General features: G+C 38.0%; 1 protein-coding gene across 1 annotated transcript; it reads right to left on the minus strand.

The window, feature by feature from the left end:
- Nucleotides 1–529: 529 nt before the first annotated feature.
- Nucleotides 530–20,006, minus strand: GRP (gastrin releasing peptide). The gene is made up of 3 exons (XM_051995230.1): nt 19,499–20,006; nt 6,842–7,095; nt 530–909 (listed from the first exon to the last, which is right to left on the minus strand). Exons 1-3 carry the CDS (start codon nt 19,638–19,640, stop codon nt 856–858), a joined length of 450 nt encoding a protein of 149 aa, XP_051851190.1. The 5' UTR covers nt 19,641–20,006; the 3' UTR covers nt 530–855.
- Between the last annotated feature and the right edge of the window lie 852 nt (nt 20,007–20,858).

Raw genomic sequence — 20,858 nt, forward strand, 5'->3', positions numbered from 1 at the left:
ACTATAGCCTTCCTATATTTAACTATTTCCCAATCTTTCCAGTTGCAACTTCTCCCTAAAAGGGAATTCCTGCTACAATATACTCAATATGTGGACATTCCTTTCCATTTTCCCACTCATTAGGGAATTTTTCTTGACTTGAAGATAAAATTCATCCCTTTTCAAGTTATAGTCATTACTTCAGATTTTACTCTCTGAAGCCCAAGAAAACAAATTGGATCCCTCTTCCATAAGACAACTTTTCAGATACTTGATTATAGCAATCATATAGAACTTAGGAAGTAAATTGTGAGTTAATATTTAGCAACTGATAGTCAGCCTATCCAACTTTAGTGTGTCCCCATTAAGTAGTTTGGGTTGGTCTGAAGCAGAAGCGGAAATGAAGCTGAGTAGCAACTGTAATACAGACTTTTTTTTTTTTTTAAAGTGCTAGGTAACTGGCTTTCTCTAGACTATATAAACTGAAAATATTGAGGATTAGCATGAAACTTATAACCAAACATTTCTTAACTAAAGCAATAGCATTAACTTGCCTTTTCAAAAGAATTTTAATCTTTATTGAATGTTGACATATCAGGAGTCTCAAAAAGAAAGAGCAAACAGACTAAATGGATTGGGAAAATGTAAAGATCAGCAGATGCTTCCTTGACAATTATTGACAGCAAAGCAGTTCAAACAAAATGCGGCTTAAAAAACCCATGGATTTAGCCAAGGTGGAAAGATACAACGCGACATAATTTGCTCAAAAGAAATCTTTTTTACGCAAAGCAAACAACATTGTCATCTGATACAATCAGTGCTCATAGACCATAGTTGCATAAGAATATTGTTCCTTTGAAAGAGACCATCTCCAGTTCAGCTCAGGATGCTTTCCTTCATGTCAAGAACCTGAAGTAAAGATTCCACCACCTTGAAGGAGAGAAAAGAAAAGAAGGAAAAGAAAGAAAGACAGGATGAAAGCAATGTTTAATGACATACTGTCATTATTGTCAATTGTCAATGCTCTAGAGTAAGAAAGAACTACTTTAAACATTTACTAGTTGTGTAACATTGGGCAACTCACTCATTCCTAATAGCCTCTCAGAAAACAAACTACACATACATACATACATCTCCATAGTTGATAAAAGTGTTAAGAACCCTAAGGCATATGGGATTTAAACCCTGGCATCTTCACAGTTACAATGAGAATTTCTAATTACTCATAAATGTAACCAAGTCAACATCCGTGTCTTCAATGAAGGACAAAATCTTTTTTCTTCATAAGTTCCTAGGTAAAAGGAATTGTGGTACACTGGAAAGAATTCTTGACTTGAAGCCAGAAGTCCTCGATTCACATTTTGCCTATGCTACTGTCCACTTTCGTGATCTTGTGCAAATGGTTCCTCTCCCAAGGCTTCAGATTCCTCATACATAAAAAGACTGGGTTCAACTTCAGAGATCATCTTGTTCAAATTCCCTTCCCTTCTTTACATATAAGGAATTCCAGAACCACTGCGGATAAATGACTTGCCTAAAGTCACACAAGTACAGTGTATGAGCTCTCAGCAGAGAGCAGCATGGGAAGAATTTGAATCTACGTCTTCTGACTTCAGAAGTAGGATCATTTTTAGCACACCCGGGGGATAAGGTTTGCACCAGAAGGGAAATGGCATCTGTTTCCATTTGATTCAATTTCACTAAGGAACAAAGTTGTACATTGTGGTCCATAGACCACTGGCTCTGAAATCAAAAGGACCCAAGATCTAAACTTGACAGCTGCTTTGTCCTTGTGTGCTCTTAAGAGAAACCTTGACCTCTGTGGACCTCAGTTTCCTTGTCTATAAAATGAGGAGGCTAGAACAAATCACTAATAGATACTTTTCCAATAATATGGTTCTTAGAGATCATCCATTAATGTTGACAACAGTAACAATTATAGTGATCAGTTATCATTTATAGAACACTTTAAAGCTGACAAAGAACTTTACTTGTATAATCTCTTGAAACTCATAGCAATCCTGGCAGTGCTATTATTATTCTCATTTTACAAATGAGAAAAGAGAGACTAAGGGATGTTAAATGATTTGCCCATTGTCACAAAGCTAGTAAGTGGCTGAGACAGGATTTGAATTATTATATTCTATTCTGAATCCAAATCCAGAGCTCTATCCACTATTTACCTGCCTATTCCCTCAATTCATATATGAAAAAACTGAGAATAATAAAGATAAACTGACTGATTCAGGGTCATGTTCAGACAAAGCTGGGACTTCTGATCTAGGGCCAACACACTCTTTTCACCATACCATACCATACCATATTTCACCATACCATATTTTCAGCTGAGAGGGCTGCAAGTGTTCTTTTACTTATTACTGCAGACTATTGTGGCTAAGACAATTGGGAACAGGAATTCACTTGGGTTTTTATGTTTCAGTTGTAGCTGGCTAAGATTAACTATATTGAAGAAAGGATGGGTAGTTATGATGGGAAAATACTACTTTGTTCCTAAAGAACACTTCATCCATTTAGATGAAAAAGCACCTGCTAGCCATGCTCTCATTAATCTTCCTAAGATATCCAGGCCATTCAGGTTTCCTGACTTGCAATTAATATCTTGCTAGCAAATAAATAAAGGATTGATATCCCAGGTGATGTTATTATATAGTCTGTGGCTTGACTGTTTTGCTCAGGGTGACAAAGTCCTGAGTTCAATCCCCATATCGACCAATTAAATTCCCCTCTCTTCCATCACCATAACTTGTACTACTAACCCCTGCCAGCCATATTCCAATATCAATATCATCCATCTTGCAAATGTGGGCCATTGGTTACAAAGAGGAACAATTTTAGGGGGAATGGATGGATCAATAGAAATCCATCACTGTCACAAAATGGACGTCCTGCTGTTGATTTCATGTCTGGCCTAAGTGGATTAAAGAAGAGAAAAAAAAGAGAATCATACTATTCATGAACCCTACATACAGAGAGGGTGGTCAAAGCCAAAGGCCTCTGAGCCAGAATTCTTTTTGAAAAGAAGTTTCTTGTTGTGTATGATGTTGAGAAAAAGAGAGAGCTGGCTTTGATGTTAGAGAATCTGAGTTCAAATCTCAGCTTGACTGGTTACTACCTGTCTCTCTGCTCCTTCCTTTGGACTCTCTCATGTACAAAATGAGGAGGTTCAATGAGATAATCTCCAAAGTCTCTTCTGGCTCTGAATCCCTGATCCTGAGTGGGAGGAAGTCACAGGTTTTCATAGATTTGTGCATGGATATTACAAGTGAATATACTCTTAGAGGATAGGTGAAGGAAAGAGAGAGAAAATTTGGAACTAAAATTTTTTTAAAGTGAATGTTAAAAATTGCTTTTACACTTACTGAGGGGGAAATAAAGTATTATTACAAAAATTTTAAATTAAATTTCTATTTTTAAAAAAAATGAGCATGTTTTCAATTGGGAGAATTGATTCTGCTTTTTTACAAGAATGACCAGACCACTTAAAATGCATATGAATGATTCATGGCTGCTTTTGAGTTTTCTAGTCATTAAAGCTTTTCTGGTTTCAAACAACTGAAAGAAATAAATCAAAGTCACTCAGTGAGTCAATCTACAGGGGCCTGTTGCAGATGTGAATCTGCAAAGCTCAGTTCTCTTTCTCTTGATTCTTTTCCAAAGAGCTGCCCATCCTCTTCTTCCCATGGTCACCAGAGACAAAAGTTTGAGGTATTCCTCTGGGGACACACCTACATGCAAAGGAAAATTCAATTTTACAATGAAGCCCTAGAATAAAGTTGGACTCAGCTACATATTCCTGAGATTTCTGGAAAGCTGTTTCAGAAATCCTGGATGGAGCATATATTTGAAGATTCAGATCACAGGTTTGCTACTTCTCAGGTCTCAGTTTCTTCATCTGTAAAATGAGAGGATTGGGGTCTATTACTGCAATATTAACTTGGCAGAGGCCTGCCCAAAGCCCCTGAGCCTTGTTCTCAATGACACACTCATTGTTTTATAGTCTCAGGCAGTCTTCCTCCCAGAGCTGAGGAAAAATGTATGTAATCAAAACCAAGGAGAGGCTCCCAATATGCACTGCAGCTCAGGGACAGCCAGCACTAGGACATGTTGCTTTACACCTGCCATGGAAGAGAGAACAATTTTCTTTGATATAAAAATGAAGATAATTTTAAATTTGAAGTTCTTCATCTTTAGAATATTTCTGTGTAGATCAACTTGAAAACTATACCTTTTAGAAATGCTCAGTGACTTTATAGCTTCTTTATATCATCATCTGGGATCACAAAGAGACATTTTTTGGGGGAAATCAGATCTATGATTCTTTTGTTGTAAAGAACTATTATAGTGGACATTCTCTCAACCAAGGAGATGGGTATCTTGTCCATAATGACCCATTTGAATAGAAAGCTGTTTGGAAGTGTGACTTGCCCAGAATCATACAACCAATATGGGTCAAGCAGGAACCCAGTCTTCTTGATCCCAATTTGATCTACTATGCCACTGTTAACTCTTACTGGGAGGCCTGTGGACTATGTTCAAAGTATGCCCTCTATGTGAATAGAAGAACTTTATATGGAACCAATTTTTGACAAACACATTGTCATAATAGGCAGAAAATTAGCTACACAAAGGAAATGACACTTTTTTTTTTTGTCTAAGAGTTAAAATATAGAGAAATTCTCTTTAAGAAAAAAAAAAAAAAAGACTTGGCACTTATATAACCAGGAACAAATATTTGTTATCTAGTAGAATAAAGGGAAAGAGCTTTCCAATTTTTTAAAAAAAGTTTTATTCTTGTTCTAGTAGAAAATAAAAATGATGAAGTTTGCTTATAATCCCATAGACTGACTAGTTCTTGAATGTGCTTTGTGAAAAGTTGATATCCAAATGAGCTTTGTATCCTTCAAAGTCATCCCCTGAGGGGATCACGTGGCTAATCTGCTAATGCTGTCATTGCTGAATGCACTTCTGGGATTTCTCTTTTAGAATAGGTTTCAGAAGCAGTGACATATTTAGAATGGTTTTGGTGCTGGCAAATGTTTGCCCTTTGAGGACAGTTTTGACCTTAGGGAATGGCTGAAAAATTATGTAGATCCGAGTCTATGAGTGATTAAGTGTGATATATCTGGGCTTGGAGGACTTGAGTTTGGTAAGGCCAGAGGTTTCTGTATCCTGTTGGTTCAGAGCTGAAAAGAAGAAGACCCTGGCAACTTATTCCAAAGAGAGTGTGATCAAGCTGGGAATATTGTTTTTTGTCTAAAAAAAGAAAAAACAATTTGCAATTATAAAGTCAGTATTTTTCTTACTTCTAATGTGTTCTTCTAGTTTAATGTGTAATGTTGTTACATATTCTAATTTGCGTCATGCTTGTCTGCGCATTTTTCTTATCTTCCCTACTGGATTGTCAAGGGAATTCTCAGTGGGCATTTCCCATGATATTTTGAGCAAGAGCAGCAGCCTACAAATGATGAGTAGAAGCTCTTTATTTCATGTTTGTCTTCCTAGTGCTTAGCACAGAGGGACACTGTTGAACTTTTGAAATGAATAAGAATATACCTTCTCAAACATGACATTTATGGGAGGCAAGAATCACTTGAAAATGGATGAACTGATACACTATGAGTCTCATTACTTTATAAAGATATGTTGTGATTAGTTCTAAATCTTTTAGAAGTTTCTTTTTCAGTTTAAGGAATAAATCTACAGGAATGGTTATGTCCATTGTTAGTTCACATCTATCCCCAATCAGAAAAATAGAAGATAATGTCTGGATTGAGGTTTCTGTAATGAGTTTAATGTTTTTTGTTCTCACTAGAGACTATAATTACATCAAAATATTGTAGATTATTCCAGATGACAATGAAAAAAATTTCATTTGTGCTGATTCATTTATTGCTAAAGTGGTGGTGTAGTTTTAAAAAATGTACTGAATCCCTCAGATCACAAAATTAAAACTGTGATCTAGTACTACCCACTCCTTTTACAGAAGGAGAAATTAAGGCCCATGATCATGGCAATCACGGCATCTAATGCATGGAGATTCAATGAATTGACCTTGTACTTGGGCCTCTAAATTTTTTTTAAAACTTTGTTTTCTATTTCCAGAACTTGGGGAATGAGCATTTATCCCAAGATGAACATATCTTGGCTTGGATGACTTGAGTTTGGTAAATCCAGAGATTCTGGATCCATTGATAAAGAGCTGAAAGGAAGAAGACTTTAGCAACTTATCCCAAAGCTTTTAGAAAGAGAGACCACTAGAAAATTGGCCCAAGCATGGCTATTTGTAACCAGAAGACATGTACCAGGAGTTGTTTGAATAGTGCAGGACTAAGGTGAAATATCAAATATCTCAGCAGTTGTAATTGCTTTATGTATTTGATAAGGTTTAAGCATTAACCTCCCAGAAGATTATGAGTAGCTACAAATTCAATAACTGTTTTTAAGTCATTTTGTTAATGCATTTAATGAGTCTTATGTTTGTTTAGCTTTTATTTTGTGTGTAGGAATAACTGTTCCATAATTGATTCATACTGAGTATCTTTTTAACTTCCCTTTCTGGAGAAATCTTAAGTAAATTTATTCCCATAGTGCTCAGACTGAGGGAGTGGAATAAGGAGCTGAAGACTGTGAGTAAAGGGAACCTAACCCTTCCCAGAATTGAATCCAGTGCAATTCAGTGCAGGAAATAGGCACAATACTCCAAATTCTGTGAACCCCCAAAGATTCTTCAATTTATGGAGTACCAAATTGAAAAAACAAGCAAACAATTCAACCCCTCTCCACTTCCTTCCCATCCAACCTCCCCCTTTAAACCTACTTTACCTTTACATTTTCTACTTACATCTTTAGTGCTGCCATCACTGTCTAAGTCCCCAGTGGACTGAGGGTAGCCCAGGAGACTCTGCCGAAGTAGCTGACTGCTTCTACTATCCTTTCCTTCTAACAGGGGCAATAAATTCTTCTCCACTTTTTCCCACTGCAGGAATTCACTTAGAGGCTTGGAAATGTCAGGTACCATGGGTGAAAATGGTACCTTGTTTCCTCCTTCATAAGCATATGGGAAGTCTCCAGTGCTCTTTTTTCCCATTAAATGTCCTAGGAAGAAAAAAAAAAAATTAGAAAACCACTTACTTAACCAAAATGTTAATGGAAAAGAAAAAGAAAAGTAACTGGATTATTTAGGGTTATTCTATTAACCAGAAAATAAAGCCAATTTTTAAATAAGCTGGGTTGCTTCTTTATTGACTGATCCTCCTAAGGCTCCCTGACAAAAACATCATGGGGAAAATATCAAACTGAACATTAGGACACCTGAGTTCTGATCATGATCTTGGACCATGATCATGGCCATAAAAGTCATGGGGACCTTAAAGCTCATCAGATGTAACTATCCCATCTTATAAATGAGGAACTTGAAGCCTATGTAAGTGACTTGTCCATGGTCACATAGACAGTACCAGGTCCTCTGACTCCAAACTCAATCTTTTTCCCATTATACCATATGACCTCTGAGGTCCTTTCTGTATCTGTAGGCTCTTGGTCAAGTTATTCTTCCTCTCAAGTTCTTAATTTCCTTCTTGGTAAAACTGAAGTATTTGGATTTTTTTATAATCTCCAAGATCCCTTCTAACTATAGCATCCTCTGATCAATTCTCTATGTAATAAGTTCTATTCCCAACTGATAATGCCATTGTCTGAATGTTTTCCCTAGTTGTTTTTTGAATTACTGCTGATAATAAGACTCAAAGCTTTTCTTTGAGATGAAAAAGAAAAGTTGTGTTTTGTTGTGTTTCTACTTTTCTGTAATCCAAATTGTCACAGGAATTTTTTTCCTTTAAAGTATACTGACACTGTGGCTGAGATTGAATTTGGGAAATTTCATCCATTGTTTTTAAGGAATTGACAGTTTTTAAGGAAGTAATAATGAGTGGAAGGAAAAACTGGCCAAAGCTTCCCTCACACAAAGCATTAGTGATTATTTCTGACGCAATCTATTTAAGACCCAGTTTCAAACCAACAGCATATGTCTGATTGAGAGATAGGCTTCTATGAAGTGGATGAATTCACTGAATGGATGGAAATTTACCAAGCATGAGGAATGAGATTTGTTGCAGCTCAGACTATCTCAGATAAGGTTATTGAATTTGAGATTCAGATTGTTCAATTTTTAACATTCTTATTGGCATTTTTTTTCCTCTGATGCTTTCATTCCTGTACAAATTCATGTCTCAAGCCAACCCTTGTAAAAAAAAAAAAAAAAAAGAGTCAGCTGGATGACAGTTGGATAGAACAGTAGAGCTGGTTTCAGGAAGACCAGAGTTCAAGTCCAACTTCAAATAATTACTAGCTGTGCGATCTTGAGTAAATCATTAACCAGCACAGCCAGGCTGGTAATATTTAGAAATGTAATATGCTTTTGATTTAAGACTCACAAGTGAAGTAAACTTTCAGTTTCTTCAACGAAAATACTGATAAATAACACGTAGGCTAAAATGGCAGTTACTTGCCTAGTGCCTAATAAATGCTTGAAAAAAATGAAAAAACATTCATAAAAACTAACCATCATAATATCCGAAACATCAACTGGGCTTGACAGTGTATGCTAAGTTCTATACCCATAGTCAATTCCTCTCCTGTTCCCCCTCTTCTCCACATGTGCAAAAAAGGAAGAGAGTACATTTCATCATCTTTTCTTCAAGAACAAACTCGGTCAACATAATTATACCATGTTCAGTCTTCTTTTCAAGGTTCAGATTGTTGATAGATTGAGCTACTAAATATGTTTGCATTAAGTCATTTCCTTTCCTAAATGGACTTGCTGAAGCTCTAGATATACAGGGATGGGTTCTGCAGCATAGCCAGGCTGGTCATATTTAGAAATGTAATATGCTTTTGATTTAAGACTCACAAGTGAAGAGCTCTTTGTGATTTTAGTTTTGAATTGCTTCATGGTCAGCCTCATTTAAGGAGGGAGACAACACTTCCAGTAGTGAGTGTTTGAGAAGTCATTCTCCACTATAACTAGAAAAAGGTTTCTATCCTACTGATCCACCCACTCCTGGCTAAAAAAGCAATGACTTCTTTTACAAGGGAATTTCCATCACTTCCAAATGATCATCAAATGAAATTCCACTAAGTTTCCTTTTTCTAAAAAATGTCAGAAATTGCAGTGTCTGAGAAAGGATAACAACTGTTACTAACTTTCTGCAGTACAATGGGGAAGATGACGTCTGCACATTGTATCTATATGTTAGGCACAATGTGTCATGTTATGATTAACTATGTGGAATATTAAGGACCACTAAGGTAAGGTTTAGTCCTTCACTCAGTAGTTTCTGGATATAGATTTCTAGCATAACTAAACAAACTATAAATTAAATCAGGTCAGTTAATTTTATTTGCTTTGGACACGACTGATAATAAACTAGGATTCAAACTTGAACCCACAAATTCTAAATCCCAAAGCTCTTCCTGTAATTTATATCAACAACATGTTTTAAAGACCAGAACATTGGCCTGAGTCAGAATTCCAGACAATGGGTCTAGCTAATGGCATGAGGAACTAGATAAATTTGGACTCCACCATGTGAAGCCTCAAGTTTCCTCATTCATAAAATGAAAATTCTGGACTAGAAAAGTTCTTTAGCTATCTTCTTTTTAATATTGTTAAGATATCCATAGAAGGGAATAATCCATATGACTTTTCAGAAGGCAGAGTATCATTTAACTTTACGCAGAATTGAGGAAATGGGGTCACCATGAATTTAAAACTATAACAGAGTTTTCAGCTCTTGGGAGTAGGTGGGGATTCCAATAATTTTTTTTTTCTATGCTTGCTTTCTAGAGTCCAATACCATCCATAGAAGATGCAGGTAGTTGGTCAAAACTCAAGAATCTTTGCCTTCCTGACATCAGAAAGAAGAAAGGTATATTTTATCCTCTCTTCAAGAACAATCTGAGTCAACATAAAACATAGTGTTTATAAGAAAGAATTCATAACAATGAAAACTAAAGGAACCTGAAATGTGTTAGAAGAAACTTGGAATGTCTTATCTTCTCTAAAGATCTTTACAAAGAAGAGATTTTCTTCAATCTAAATAGTTGTGGCAATCATTCCTAGAAGTATAATAGATTAGATGGTTAAATAATGATAATAATAATTGCTATCAGCAACAAATATAAGCCATGTCATATATGGGATAAAGAGTAGACATCAGAGAGGGTAAGCCTGGATTCATGACTTGCTTCTGACACAACTTTGACAAGTTACTTTTCTTCTTCTCAATGCCTCAAGTAACTCTCTAGACCAATAAATTGCAGAGAAATTGTAAATTTGCATTGCTAAAGGAAGCCTCCTCGTTGCTAATTCTCTATACAAAAAAAAAAAAAAAAAACAGAAAAATACCACTTTAAATTGCTATCATGCTTCTTTCAAACTGAATTCACTTACAAATCTGCAAATCCAGTCTAAAAGTAAATGGTGACTCATTTATATAGTGCCTCAAGATTTACAAAGGACCCTGCTTAAAAATTAATTTTATTTATTTTTACTAACTTCTGAATTGTCTCCCTCCCCACCGTTTGAGAAGACCATCATTTGACATAGATAGCTAGATATAGACAAATAGATATGTAAAACCATACTATGAATACTTCTATTTATCATTTCTTTCTCTGAAGACATGTAGCACCTTCCTCCATAAATCCTTTATTGTTGATTTAAATATTTATAACACTCAGATTAGATTAGCCATTCACAGTTGTTCTTTGAATGATATTGTTGTTACTATCACCAATATTCTCTTTTTTCTGCTCATTTAATTCTTTGTTATTTCATGCAATTTTAGTGTTTTACTAAAATCAGCCTATTTATCATTCCTTTTTAAATTATTATTAAGGCTTTTTATTTTCAAAACATATGCATGCATAATTTTTCAACCATGACCCTTGCAAAACCTTATGTTTCAAATTTTTCTCCTCCTTCCCTTCACCATCTCCCCTAGATGACAAGTAATCCACGTAAACAACAATAAGAGGAGTGAAAATACTATGTTGTAATGCCCAGTCAGCTCCCATAGTCCTCTCTCTGAGTGTAGATGGCTCTCTCCATTACAAGATCATTGGAACTGGCTTCAATCATCTCACTGTTGAAAAGAGCCATGTTCATCAGAATTGATCTTCTTATAACCTTCTTGTTACCATGTACAATATTCTACTGGTTCTACTCCCTTCACTTAGTATCAGTTCATGTAAGTCTCCCCAGGCCTCTCTGAAATCATCTTGCTGATTTCACTGATAATTGTAGAACAATGATATTCCATAGCATTCAGATACTAACTTATTCAGCCCTTCTCCAATTGATGGGCATCCATTCAGTTTCCAGTTTCTTAACTACAAACAGGGCTGCCACAAACATTTTTGCATATGTGGGTCCCTTTCCCTCCTTTAAGATCTCTTTGAGATATAAGCCCAGTAGAAACACTGCTGGATCAAAGAGTATGCACAGTTTGATAGCCCTTTTGGGCATAGTTCCAAATAGCTCTCCAGAATGGTTGGATCTGTTTGCAGATCCACTAGCAATGTATCAGTGTCCCCGTTTTCCCACATCCCCTCCAACATTTGTCATTATCTTTTCCTGTCATCTTAGTCAATCTGAGAGGTGTGCAGTAGGATCTCAGAGTTGTTTTAATTTGCATTTGTCTGACTAATAGTGATTTAGAGCACCTTTCCATATGACTAGAAATTGTTTCAATTTCTTCATCTGAAAATTGTCTGTTCATATCCTTTGACCATATACCAATTGGAGAATGGCTTGCTAGTCACCATTTCTTATAACATAGAAGTATTCCATTACAATCACATACTGCAACTTGTTTAATAATTCTCCCGATGATGATCCTCTTAATTTCTAGTTATTTGCCAGAACAAATTTTGCCATCACTATAATTTTTTTTTAGAATGTATAGGTTCTTTTCCTTTCTATCCCTAATTACCTTAAGAAGCAGACCTAATTAATGATATTTCTGGATCAAAAGATACATATTTAAAGCATGGTCCCAAAGATTTCTCTCCAAAATGGATGGATCAATTCACAGTACCAGTTTTTTCATATCTTCTTCAATATTTGTCATTTCCCCCCTCTATCATTCTAGCCAATCTGATAGGTATATCTCAAAGTTGTTTTAATTTAAATTTCTCTAATCAATAATGATTTGGAGCATTTTGTTTTATGTCTACATATAGCTTTGATTTATACAAACAAAAACTGCATATTGATTTTTTTTGACTATCAATTGAAGGATAACTCATACCTTTACAAATTTGATAAAGTTCTCTCTATATCTGAGATTCACACTCTTTATCTAAGAAACTATCTTTAAAATTCACTCTTCTCACAATTTTCTGTTTTCCTTCTAATCTTAGTTTCATAGTAGGTTTTATTTGGACAAAACCTTTTTAATTTAATGTAACAAAAATTATATATTTTATATCTTGCAGTGCTCTCTCTCTTGTTTATTCATAAATTCTTTGTCTATCCATAAGTCTGATAGTTTACAAAGCACTCTATATGAAAATTCATGTCATATTAGTTCCTTATGAGTGTGCACAAATATTTGGATCCCTTCTGGACTTTCCCCAGCTTTGTTTATATTATAAACATTCATAATGTTTATATTGTAAAAATTCAAGAATTTGAATAGAATCCACTATGATTTCTTATTTTTTTGTGCCTTTGGGTTTCATTAGTGTCAAAAAATTCAATTGTCTCTATAGTACCAATAACATATATTTCATTTCTCACCAAAAGCCATTTCTTAGATGATTCCACTTTATACATATGAAGAATTCAACATTAGAAAAAAAACTTTATTTCCAACAAAGCTTTCATTTACCATCTTCACTTTGTATCATGGAATGATGTTAGCACAAGCCAGTTCGTGAGACCAGGAATAGCAGTGCTACATAATAGACCACTGGCTCTGATTCTGAATCAGCCACTCTTGCCATCATTAGAAGGGGCAAGCTCACTGAAGAAGGGACCTACCATGTTTACCAATTGCCTGCCCACAGGGTAAGCAAACCAGCTTAGTTGCATATAGCAGCACTTACCCTGTAGAAGAGACAAGAGATGGAATTGCAAAGCTAATCCAATTACTGCTACCATCTCGACCATCACTTCCTTTCCAATTAAGGTAGAGACAACTCAGAAGCCTGAGCTCAGGATCCTATTAATAGTAGTGCCTTTTCTCTCCCTAAACCACCAGCCCTATCCAAGAGCCATCATTCACAAAAGCAACTGTTGGGGTGATGTAACCTGTTATCCATCTCTACAGGGGCTGCCCTATCCACTGGGGGTGAGAAAGGTATCATTCACAAAAGTCCTTGACAACATCATAAAAGAATATAGTTTTGTCAGTGGAAATAGCATTAAGATGGTGCATTACTATGTGTTTTGCCAATGTATTCAAAAGATCATGGGAACCTTTCCATTGGATTTGCAGCTGAAACTTCCTATTAGAACTTAAGCCCTTTGAAAGCAGGGGCTATCTTTGCTTCTCTATTTATATTCCAAGTTCCTTGTAGATAAAAGCACTTAATAGATTTTTTTGCAATCCTTGCCTGTGCAATTTGGAGGAACTATTAGAGAATGAACATTCCTACAATCAACAAGTTGGTAATAACTACCATCCAGTCCCAGGACTTGGGACAAGTCTGACCCTGTAAAGTCTATGCTATGAGACTGTTACTAATAAAAACGGCACCATAACAAAACCCTTTGGATCCTTTGGAAACAAGACTTTTGGGACTGGCTCCAAGGTTTCTTTGTCCTGAGCTAGTCTATTGACAAGAAGTGTCAGAAGGAATCTCTGCTGTATTTCTCCAATTTCAAACTCAGATGTACATTTTCAATTCAGAAGCAAAACATTCCTATAAATATCAAGCCAAATGAGGCTGTATTAAGCTGTCAATTTGGAAACTTGTTCTCCATTAACAGTTTAGATTGCGCTATCATGTTTCTTTCAGGTTGAAGGAGTAATTCACTTACAAATCAGCAAATACACGCTGATGACTTCCTCTTGGACACCAATATATAACTACAGTTTGATGTAATTAAAACTAAATTATGAGTCTTCGGAGATGAAAGAGGATATGGCATTTGCTCGTTTTATCTGGGGGCCTAAATTTAAAATTCTACCACCATTTTTCTTCCTCATCAGTATCTTCAAATAATTCAGCATAGGCCTAGTCTATACAAACCATGCTTTTTCCAACCCCTACAGGATTAGAAAATGTTTCTCCTTCCCTAGTTTTTGCTCTCAGTCTTTTTTGTTTACGTATGTCAGGAAAGGAAAAACAGAGAAGCCTTCAATACCAAATATGATAGCCTTCAATGAAGCCTTTGAGAGCTACATTTTCAAGAATTCCTCCATGAGAAAGCCCAAGAAAGCTTTTTGGGTATTATTTTAGAGACTCTGGGAATGGATTTAAAGGAATTTAAGTCTTAAAAGACCCTAACAAATGACTCTTTGCAAGCTCAAATAAACCTTGAACTGTAGGTCGGACACAGAAATGAATCAGTTAAAAGGATGGCATTCCCTTGGTTGTGAATTAATTTCATTCTCAGTAACTGATCTTAGAATCATGTGAAACCTTAAAACGTCATTCTTGAGGGATGAGACTTACATCTACTTAACCCCTCTCTAGTGACAGAGGACACACTACACTTGGAGGCAGACCACTGCATTTTATTTGGCAGTTTTAAATGATAAGTTTTTCCATTTACTGGATCAAATCTGACTTTAGTTCTTTCTACTGATTGTTCTTACTTTTGCCTTCTTAGGCTACATAGAACAAATCTAATGTATAGAGTTTTAGTGCTGATTCACCTGGTCAGAACCTCTTATTTTACAGATGAGGAAACAGACTTAAAAAGGGAAAGTGACAGTCTAGAGTCATAAAGCTGGTAAGTAGCACCAGTAACTTAGATCCCAGGTCTTCTAATTCCAACTCCAATGCATTTTCCCAATAATAATGATAACAGTAACAACAATAACAATAACAACAGGCATTTATACATATAGCACCTTAAGGTTTGAAAAGTGCTGGAATTCTATCTTGCTTCCAGAATCAAATATAAAATTTACTGTTTGGCTTTTAAAGCCCTCCATAACCCAGGGGATTCCTACCTTTCCAGTCTTCTAATGCTTTACTACCTCTCCCTGCCCCTCCCCAAGTACTCTGTTTGTAAAGTACTCTGTATACTTTAAAATTTGCCAGAGACCATGTCCTTGGAATCAAAGAGCTGCCTGCCCTGGGAATCAATCAGCTAAGGAAATTCCCACACAAACACTGAAGCTATAACCTTGTCATAAATAAACTATTCATCCTAAATTCCTGAGACAAGATAATGTGAGTCCCAGGAAATTGCCCCTATCAGCCCAGGTGCAAGATAATTTCCAGGCTCCAGGATGTCTGCTACACATTTGGTGCGACACCCCTGACCCTTTCAACCCCCCACTCAGAAATGTATATAATTGGACTCTCTTCACTCATTAAACTGAGACTTTGTTTCACCCCAACTGGTCTCCCTCCTCATTTCTAACCCCATTACGTTTCAGGCATAGCCTTACAGACAAATTCCAGTCCTGGGACCCGCACTTTGATGACCTGCAGGACGGGTCAAAAATTCTATGTAAATATCATCTACTGTTATTATAATACATGTCTCTTTTCTATGGAAAGGAGAAACTTTATATAACCATCAGTCTCTTTTGGAGGCGATTCTACTCATTTTCTGGGATATAGTGACAATGGTCCTGTCGTTCCTCCACTGTAACACTTCCATCTCCTGACACAAGATTCTCACTGGACCTTCTCTATACCCTCCCAATATATCCTCTACATACCTTATTTATACATAATAGTTTGCATGTTGTGTCCCCCATTGTATTGTGAGCTCTTTGGGAGCAGGGACTGCTTTGCTTTTTTACTTTTCTGTGTAATCCCAGAACATAGTACAGTGCTTGGCACATAGTAGGTGCTTAATAAAAAATAACTGACTAAATGGCATACGTTATTTCAGGTAGTCCTCACAATAACCCTGTGAGGCAGTTACAATTATTATTTCTTTTTTACATATAGGAAAACTGAGGCTGAGAAGTTAAGAAGCTTGTCCAGAGTCACACAATTATTATTATTATAATTATCATCACTGAAAAATGTATTGCACTTGGAACCAGAAAATCTAGGATAAAGACACCTGTGTTTCTTATTACTTGTGTGACTTTGGGCTGTCACTTTGCCTTTTGGGGCCTCCGTTTACTCCTCTATAAAATAAAAGGTTCTGAGTCATATTGTATTTGAGATGAGATTTGAATTCAAGTCTTCCTGACTCCAAGTCCTGCAGTCTAGCCATCATATTACTCTGCTGTCTCATTCCATTATATCATGTTGACTCTTGTGCTTTCTTCTACCTGAGGACTAAAAAATAATTTGAAGAAACTTCTAACTCCTATTATTTCCCTCTATATAAATTTTTCCTTCTATGGGCTAAACAAACACTTCCTGGTTTCTGAATGGAGCAGAATGGGTGAAGTGTCCTGAATGCTTATAATACTTCTTTCCCATATAATAGAAATATATATTATAAAAGCCGTAGCTGATATTTACATAGTATTTTAAAATTTACAAAACCCTTTATCCTCATTGGCTCTGCAGTACAATCCATTGAAGAAGCAGCTATAATAATTAGTTATATGATGTAGTAGAAAACCCAGTGGTTTTAGAGTTAGAACCTGAATTCATAGATTACCTACTTTACAGAGATGTTGTGAAGAAAATGCTTCCTACAATTGTAAGGGGCTGCTCAACTGTGACCCATCACTATTAATCCAGAGGCAATGTGAAAGAGCCACCTTTCGAGTTAGGAAGACATGGATTCAGTCCTCCGCTGACACACTAATCTACTGTGGCCTGGGCACTTAACCATTCAGTATTCCTAAGCGACTTTAAAACTTTTCGATTTCTCCCAGGAGTTCTCTGGACTGATAAAATTACAGGTTTGCCAAAAAATGTTTTTGCTGCCGAATCTCAAGATCATAGACTTGTTGTGGAGACAGAATTTTATAGCAAAAGGTCAACATCTACTCAAACAAATTCAAACAAATATATTCTCCAAAAAATACAAGCATTACACAATGATCTGCTACTGACTAAGCTTTTTCAAGAACTCTCTTCCTTACCTATTATCTCCAATCTTTCTCTCCTATAGGTTCCATTTTCCTTTGACACTGCATTCACTTGTTACAGGTCCTCATGCCTGAACTATTAGGAGAGTCCCCTGATGGGTCTCTCTGTTACAAACCTCTCCCCACACGAGTCAATACTCAATTCAGCTGCCAAAGAGATCTTCCTAAAATGCAGGTCTGACCATGTCTTGTTACTATTCAATAAACTCCATCAGCTCTCTTTCTGTAATCTCCAGGGATCAAATATAAAATCCTCTAGTTCAAATCTCTATAAAACTTGCTTAAATTCCCACCTTCTTTCTGGGCTTCCTATACCTTACATCTGTGCTTCAAACAAAACACTCCATCTCCCCACTGGGCATTTGCACTGGCTATAGCCCATGCAGGTAATCTCTTCTTCCTCATTGCTGTCGGTTGGCTTCCTTCAAGTCTCAATTAAAACCTCATCTTTTATAGAAGGTCTTTCTTGACCCCCTTTAATTCTAGTGCTTTCCTTCTGTTGATTATTTCCACTTTAAGCTGTATATAACATAAGTTATTGCATATTTCTTCTCCATTAGATTGTGAGTTTCTCAAGAGCAGGGACTTTTCTTTATTAATAGACCTTATTAGCACAGTGCCTGGCATACAGTAGACATTTAATGTTTGTTGACTGATCATTCCCAAACCTATCACCTCTAAGGTCCCCTGGGGGTAAGGATGTTAGCAGGTAACATGACACCTAAGATGTTATGATACAATTACTAATTAGCGGTAGGTTTGGCTTGGAAGCAGGGGATGATGTTATTGAAGCACCTACAGCTGGGGAATGTGTTCGCTTTGTTTCTCCTGGAATTCACCGGGAACTGTCCAATAAAACAACACTTCCCATGTTCTCAACAACTGTTTCAAAGTAGGAAGAAACACAGATGCCTTCAGCTCTGTGACATTTGAACAGAAGTATCTGCTCTCCCACTGCTTTCCCGCCTCTCTACTAAGTTGGTAGCGGTCAGGTAGCAAGGGAGATTTCCTGGCTGAAGACAATAAACAACTATACCTCTGAAGAAGCTGCTTCCTTTCAGGGGAGCCAGGAGACGGAGTAAGGGCAACATTAAGGGAAAGGCTCAAAACTGAGGTATCTGGTTGGGGCGGAAAGTGAGCGAATTTAGTAGACAAAGCCTCTAAAGCCTCACTGCCTTCTGTCGCGGATCCCGCAGGTCCCCTCTCTCCTCCGATCCCCAGATGCGGAAGGAGACAAGAACCCAGTTCCCCGCAACTGTCTGCGGGATAATGGCAGTAAAGGAGGAAGGGAAAGGAAACCTCGCATGAAAAGAGGAAGGGAAAAGGCTAGGAAGGAAGAAAAAAGAGCGAAGGCCAGTCAGGAGTTCTCCGAAGGCAAAAGAAGCAGCGTCCCCTCCCCATTCCCAGATCCCGCTGGACGTCTTCTGGTTGGCATGGAAAAGATGAGCCATATCTTCCTGAGAAAAGAATTCTTTGTAAACTGGGGGAAAAGGAAGGAAAACGGGAAACGACGCGGAACAGCAGCAACTAACAAAGAACCAAACTCAGAAACGGAACCATAAATAGCAAATCCCTCTGCCGGGGCTCCAGAACTCTTCGTACCGGTTCTTGCTTACCCCACAATGATTTGGCGCACCGCTAAAGAGCCGCTTCTCTCTATAGGAGCCCGGTGCAAAGTCTGAGCCGCCGCCTACAATGGGGCTGGGAGGTGGCAGACCGACCCCCCCGACGGACCGAGTCAAACTCTACAGTTGTACTGGGGGGTGGGGAAGGAAGAATGGAGTGCATATACAAAAATCTAAAAGTGGATCTATAAGCGGAAAGCCATTTTGAGGGAGACTCCAAGGGGTCTTTACTTGGTTTACCAAGTCTGACGGCGTAGGTGAGGATAGAAGCTCAGAGGTTGCCAGTCCTGAGTGACAGGCAGGTGATGAGCGGATCCTAGCGAGTTTTCGCGGAAGATGGTACCTGAGTAGACACGTGTGCGAACGGCTAGGAACCAGTTGATATCCCAGAAAGGATTGGAGGGACAGGCAAGAAGGGATGCTACTGGGGTTTAGGATGAATGGGGTATGTATCTAAATGGAAGGGCTAGCACAAGTACGGCTGGAGAAGCGCTCAGCCTTGGTCCAACAGTGAACGCGGAGTAAGGGGGGGAGAGAGGACTCACCGGGCAAGTTAAGTAAAACAGCCCCTGCTGTGGAAGTCCCTGCGGAGAAAAAGAGCTGGTGCAGCGCTGGGACACTTACCTACGGCCCAGTGGTTCCCCCTCGGGTATAACTTGGCCATCAGATTCTCCACGCTAACTGATTGCAAGGGAGCCGCGGTCCCCCAGGGCGCCTCGCAGAGGACCAGGACCAAAAGGACCAGGGAGATCTCGCAGCCTCGCATGGTAGCGCCGCTGCCTGGGCCCCGGGAATGGAGAGATCTGGAATCTGTTCGATGCGGTGAGTCCGGGTGCCAAGTTCGAATTCTGTACTCCGTTACCTCCAGAGGCTGGGGTAGGAGAAGAGGAGGATGACTAGGGGAGGAGGAGCTGCTACCACCGCCTCTGACGCTAGTTGCTCTCGCTGCTACTAACCCGAATTTATATGGAAATCGGGGAGGGGGGGCGTGAAATGGGAGGGGGTGCTATTAAACTACCAACTTCAGCAGACTGACGTCTGTCTGTAGAGTAGGCGGGGGCTACCTCTATGATCTCGGAACATCATCCAGATTCCCAGTCTTTCAATGATGAGACTGTGTCTGCGATTCATTACCTACGACGCACAGCCGCCTGTCACCCCCTTGTACCCCGCCCCAAACCTCTTCTCATTATTTCTTCCCCTTACTCTCGAGTTCGGGTTAGATCGGGTACTCAGACCGTTCACCTTCATTTCTGTTCACCCCATCCCTCTTCTTGGCTCTTTACAAAGCAGTCCTCATCCCCCTACCACTGGGATTCTCCTAATTCCCATCTCCAATCTCCAAGATTCCCTAGTGTGATACCTTCTGAGAAGAAAAACCTAGAAGCTTTGTTAGCCCGGGTTCGGTAACTAGAGCTGTCTAGCTCTGAGAGACTTTTCTAACTCTCCAACACTGTCCCACCTTTCTTCCCAATTTCCATGCTATTGGTCCCTTGCCCCTTAAGCCAGAGAGGGATATGATCCAGTAGCAAATACAGTCAGTCTTTCCCATGGATCACAATTCACAGGTAGGTAAGGACTATATTCATTTCCATCCTTGCATTCTTTATGCCTAATTCAGTGAAACATAGGCATATAGTAGGTGCTTAATAAGTGCTTGTTGAATTGATTTACAATCCATTTGCTTGATAAATCCCAGCCAGGTTTTTCAAATCATTCTGATAGTCTATTCTCAGTACTGAACACAAAACATACACATCTTTCCACTTCTCAGGTGTGGCCCTGTGGGTCTGTATGGATAAATAATAGAATACTGACTAGAAAAAGAATTGTGTTCTGATAATACAGCTGCTAATACTAGTTTCATTGTACACACCATCCTTTTCATACACATATGGTTTCTAGACAATACATGAATAGGCTATTTTATGGAAAGACATTTAGTTACAGTGTATGAATTTACTTCTCTCTATTATCCTAAACT

The sequence above is a fragment of the Antechinus flavipes genome, chromosome 1, assembly GCF_016432865.1.
Source record: "Antechinus flavipes isolate AdamAnt ecotype Samford, QLD, Australia chromosome 1, AdamAnt_v2, whole genome shotgun sequence".
NCBI lineage: Eukaryota > Metazoa > Chordata > Mammalia > Dasyuromorphia > Dasyuridae > Antechinus > Antechinus flavipes.

Excerpts from the sequence above, each read along its gene's own strand:
- GRP (XM_051995230.1), bottom strand. The coding sequence starts at position 19,640 with ATGCGAGGCTGCGAGATCTCCCTGGTCCTTTTGGTCCTGGTCCTCTGC. Across the intron at positions 7,096-19,498 it reads GGGGAACCACTGGGCCGTAG|GACATTTAATGGGAAAAAAG; the intron begins GTAAGTGTCCCA and ends TTTTCTTCCTAG. Across the intron at positions 910-6,841 it reads GTGATGGCAGCACTAAAGAT|GTGGTGGAATCTTTACTTCA; the intron begins GTAAGTAGAAAA and ends CTCTCCTTCAAG.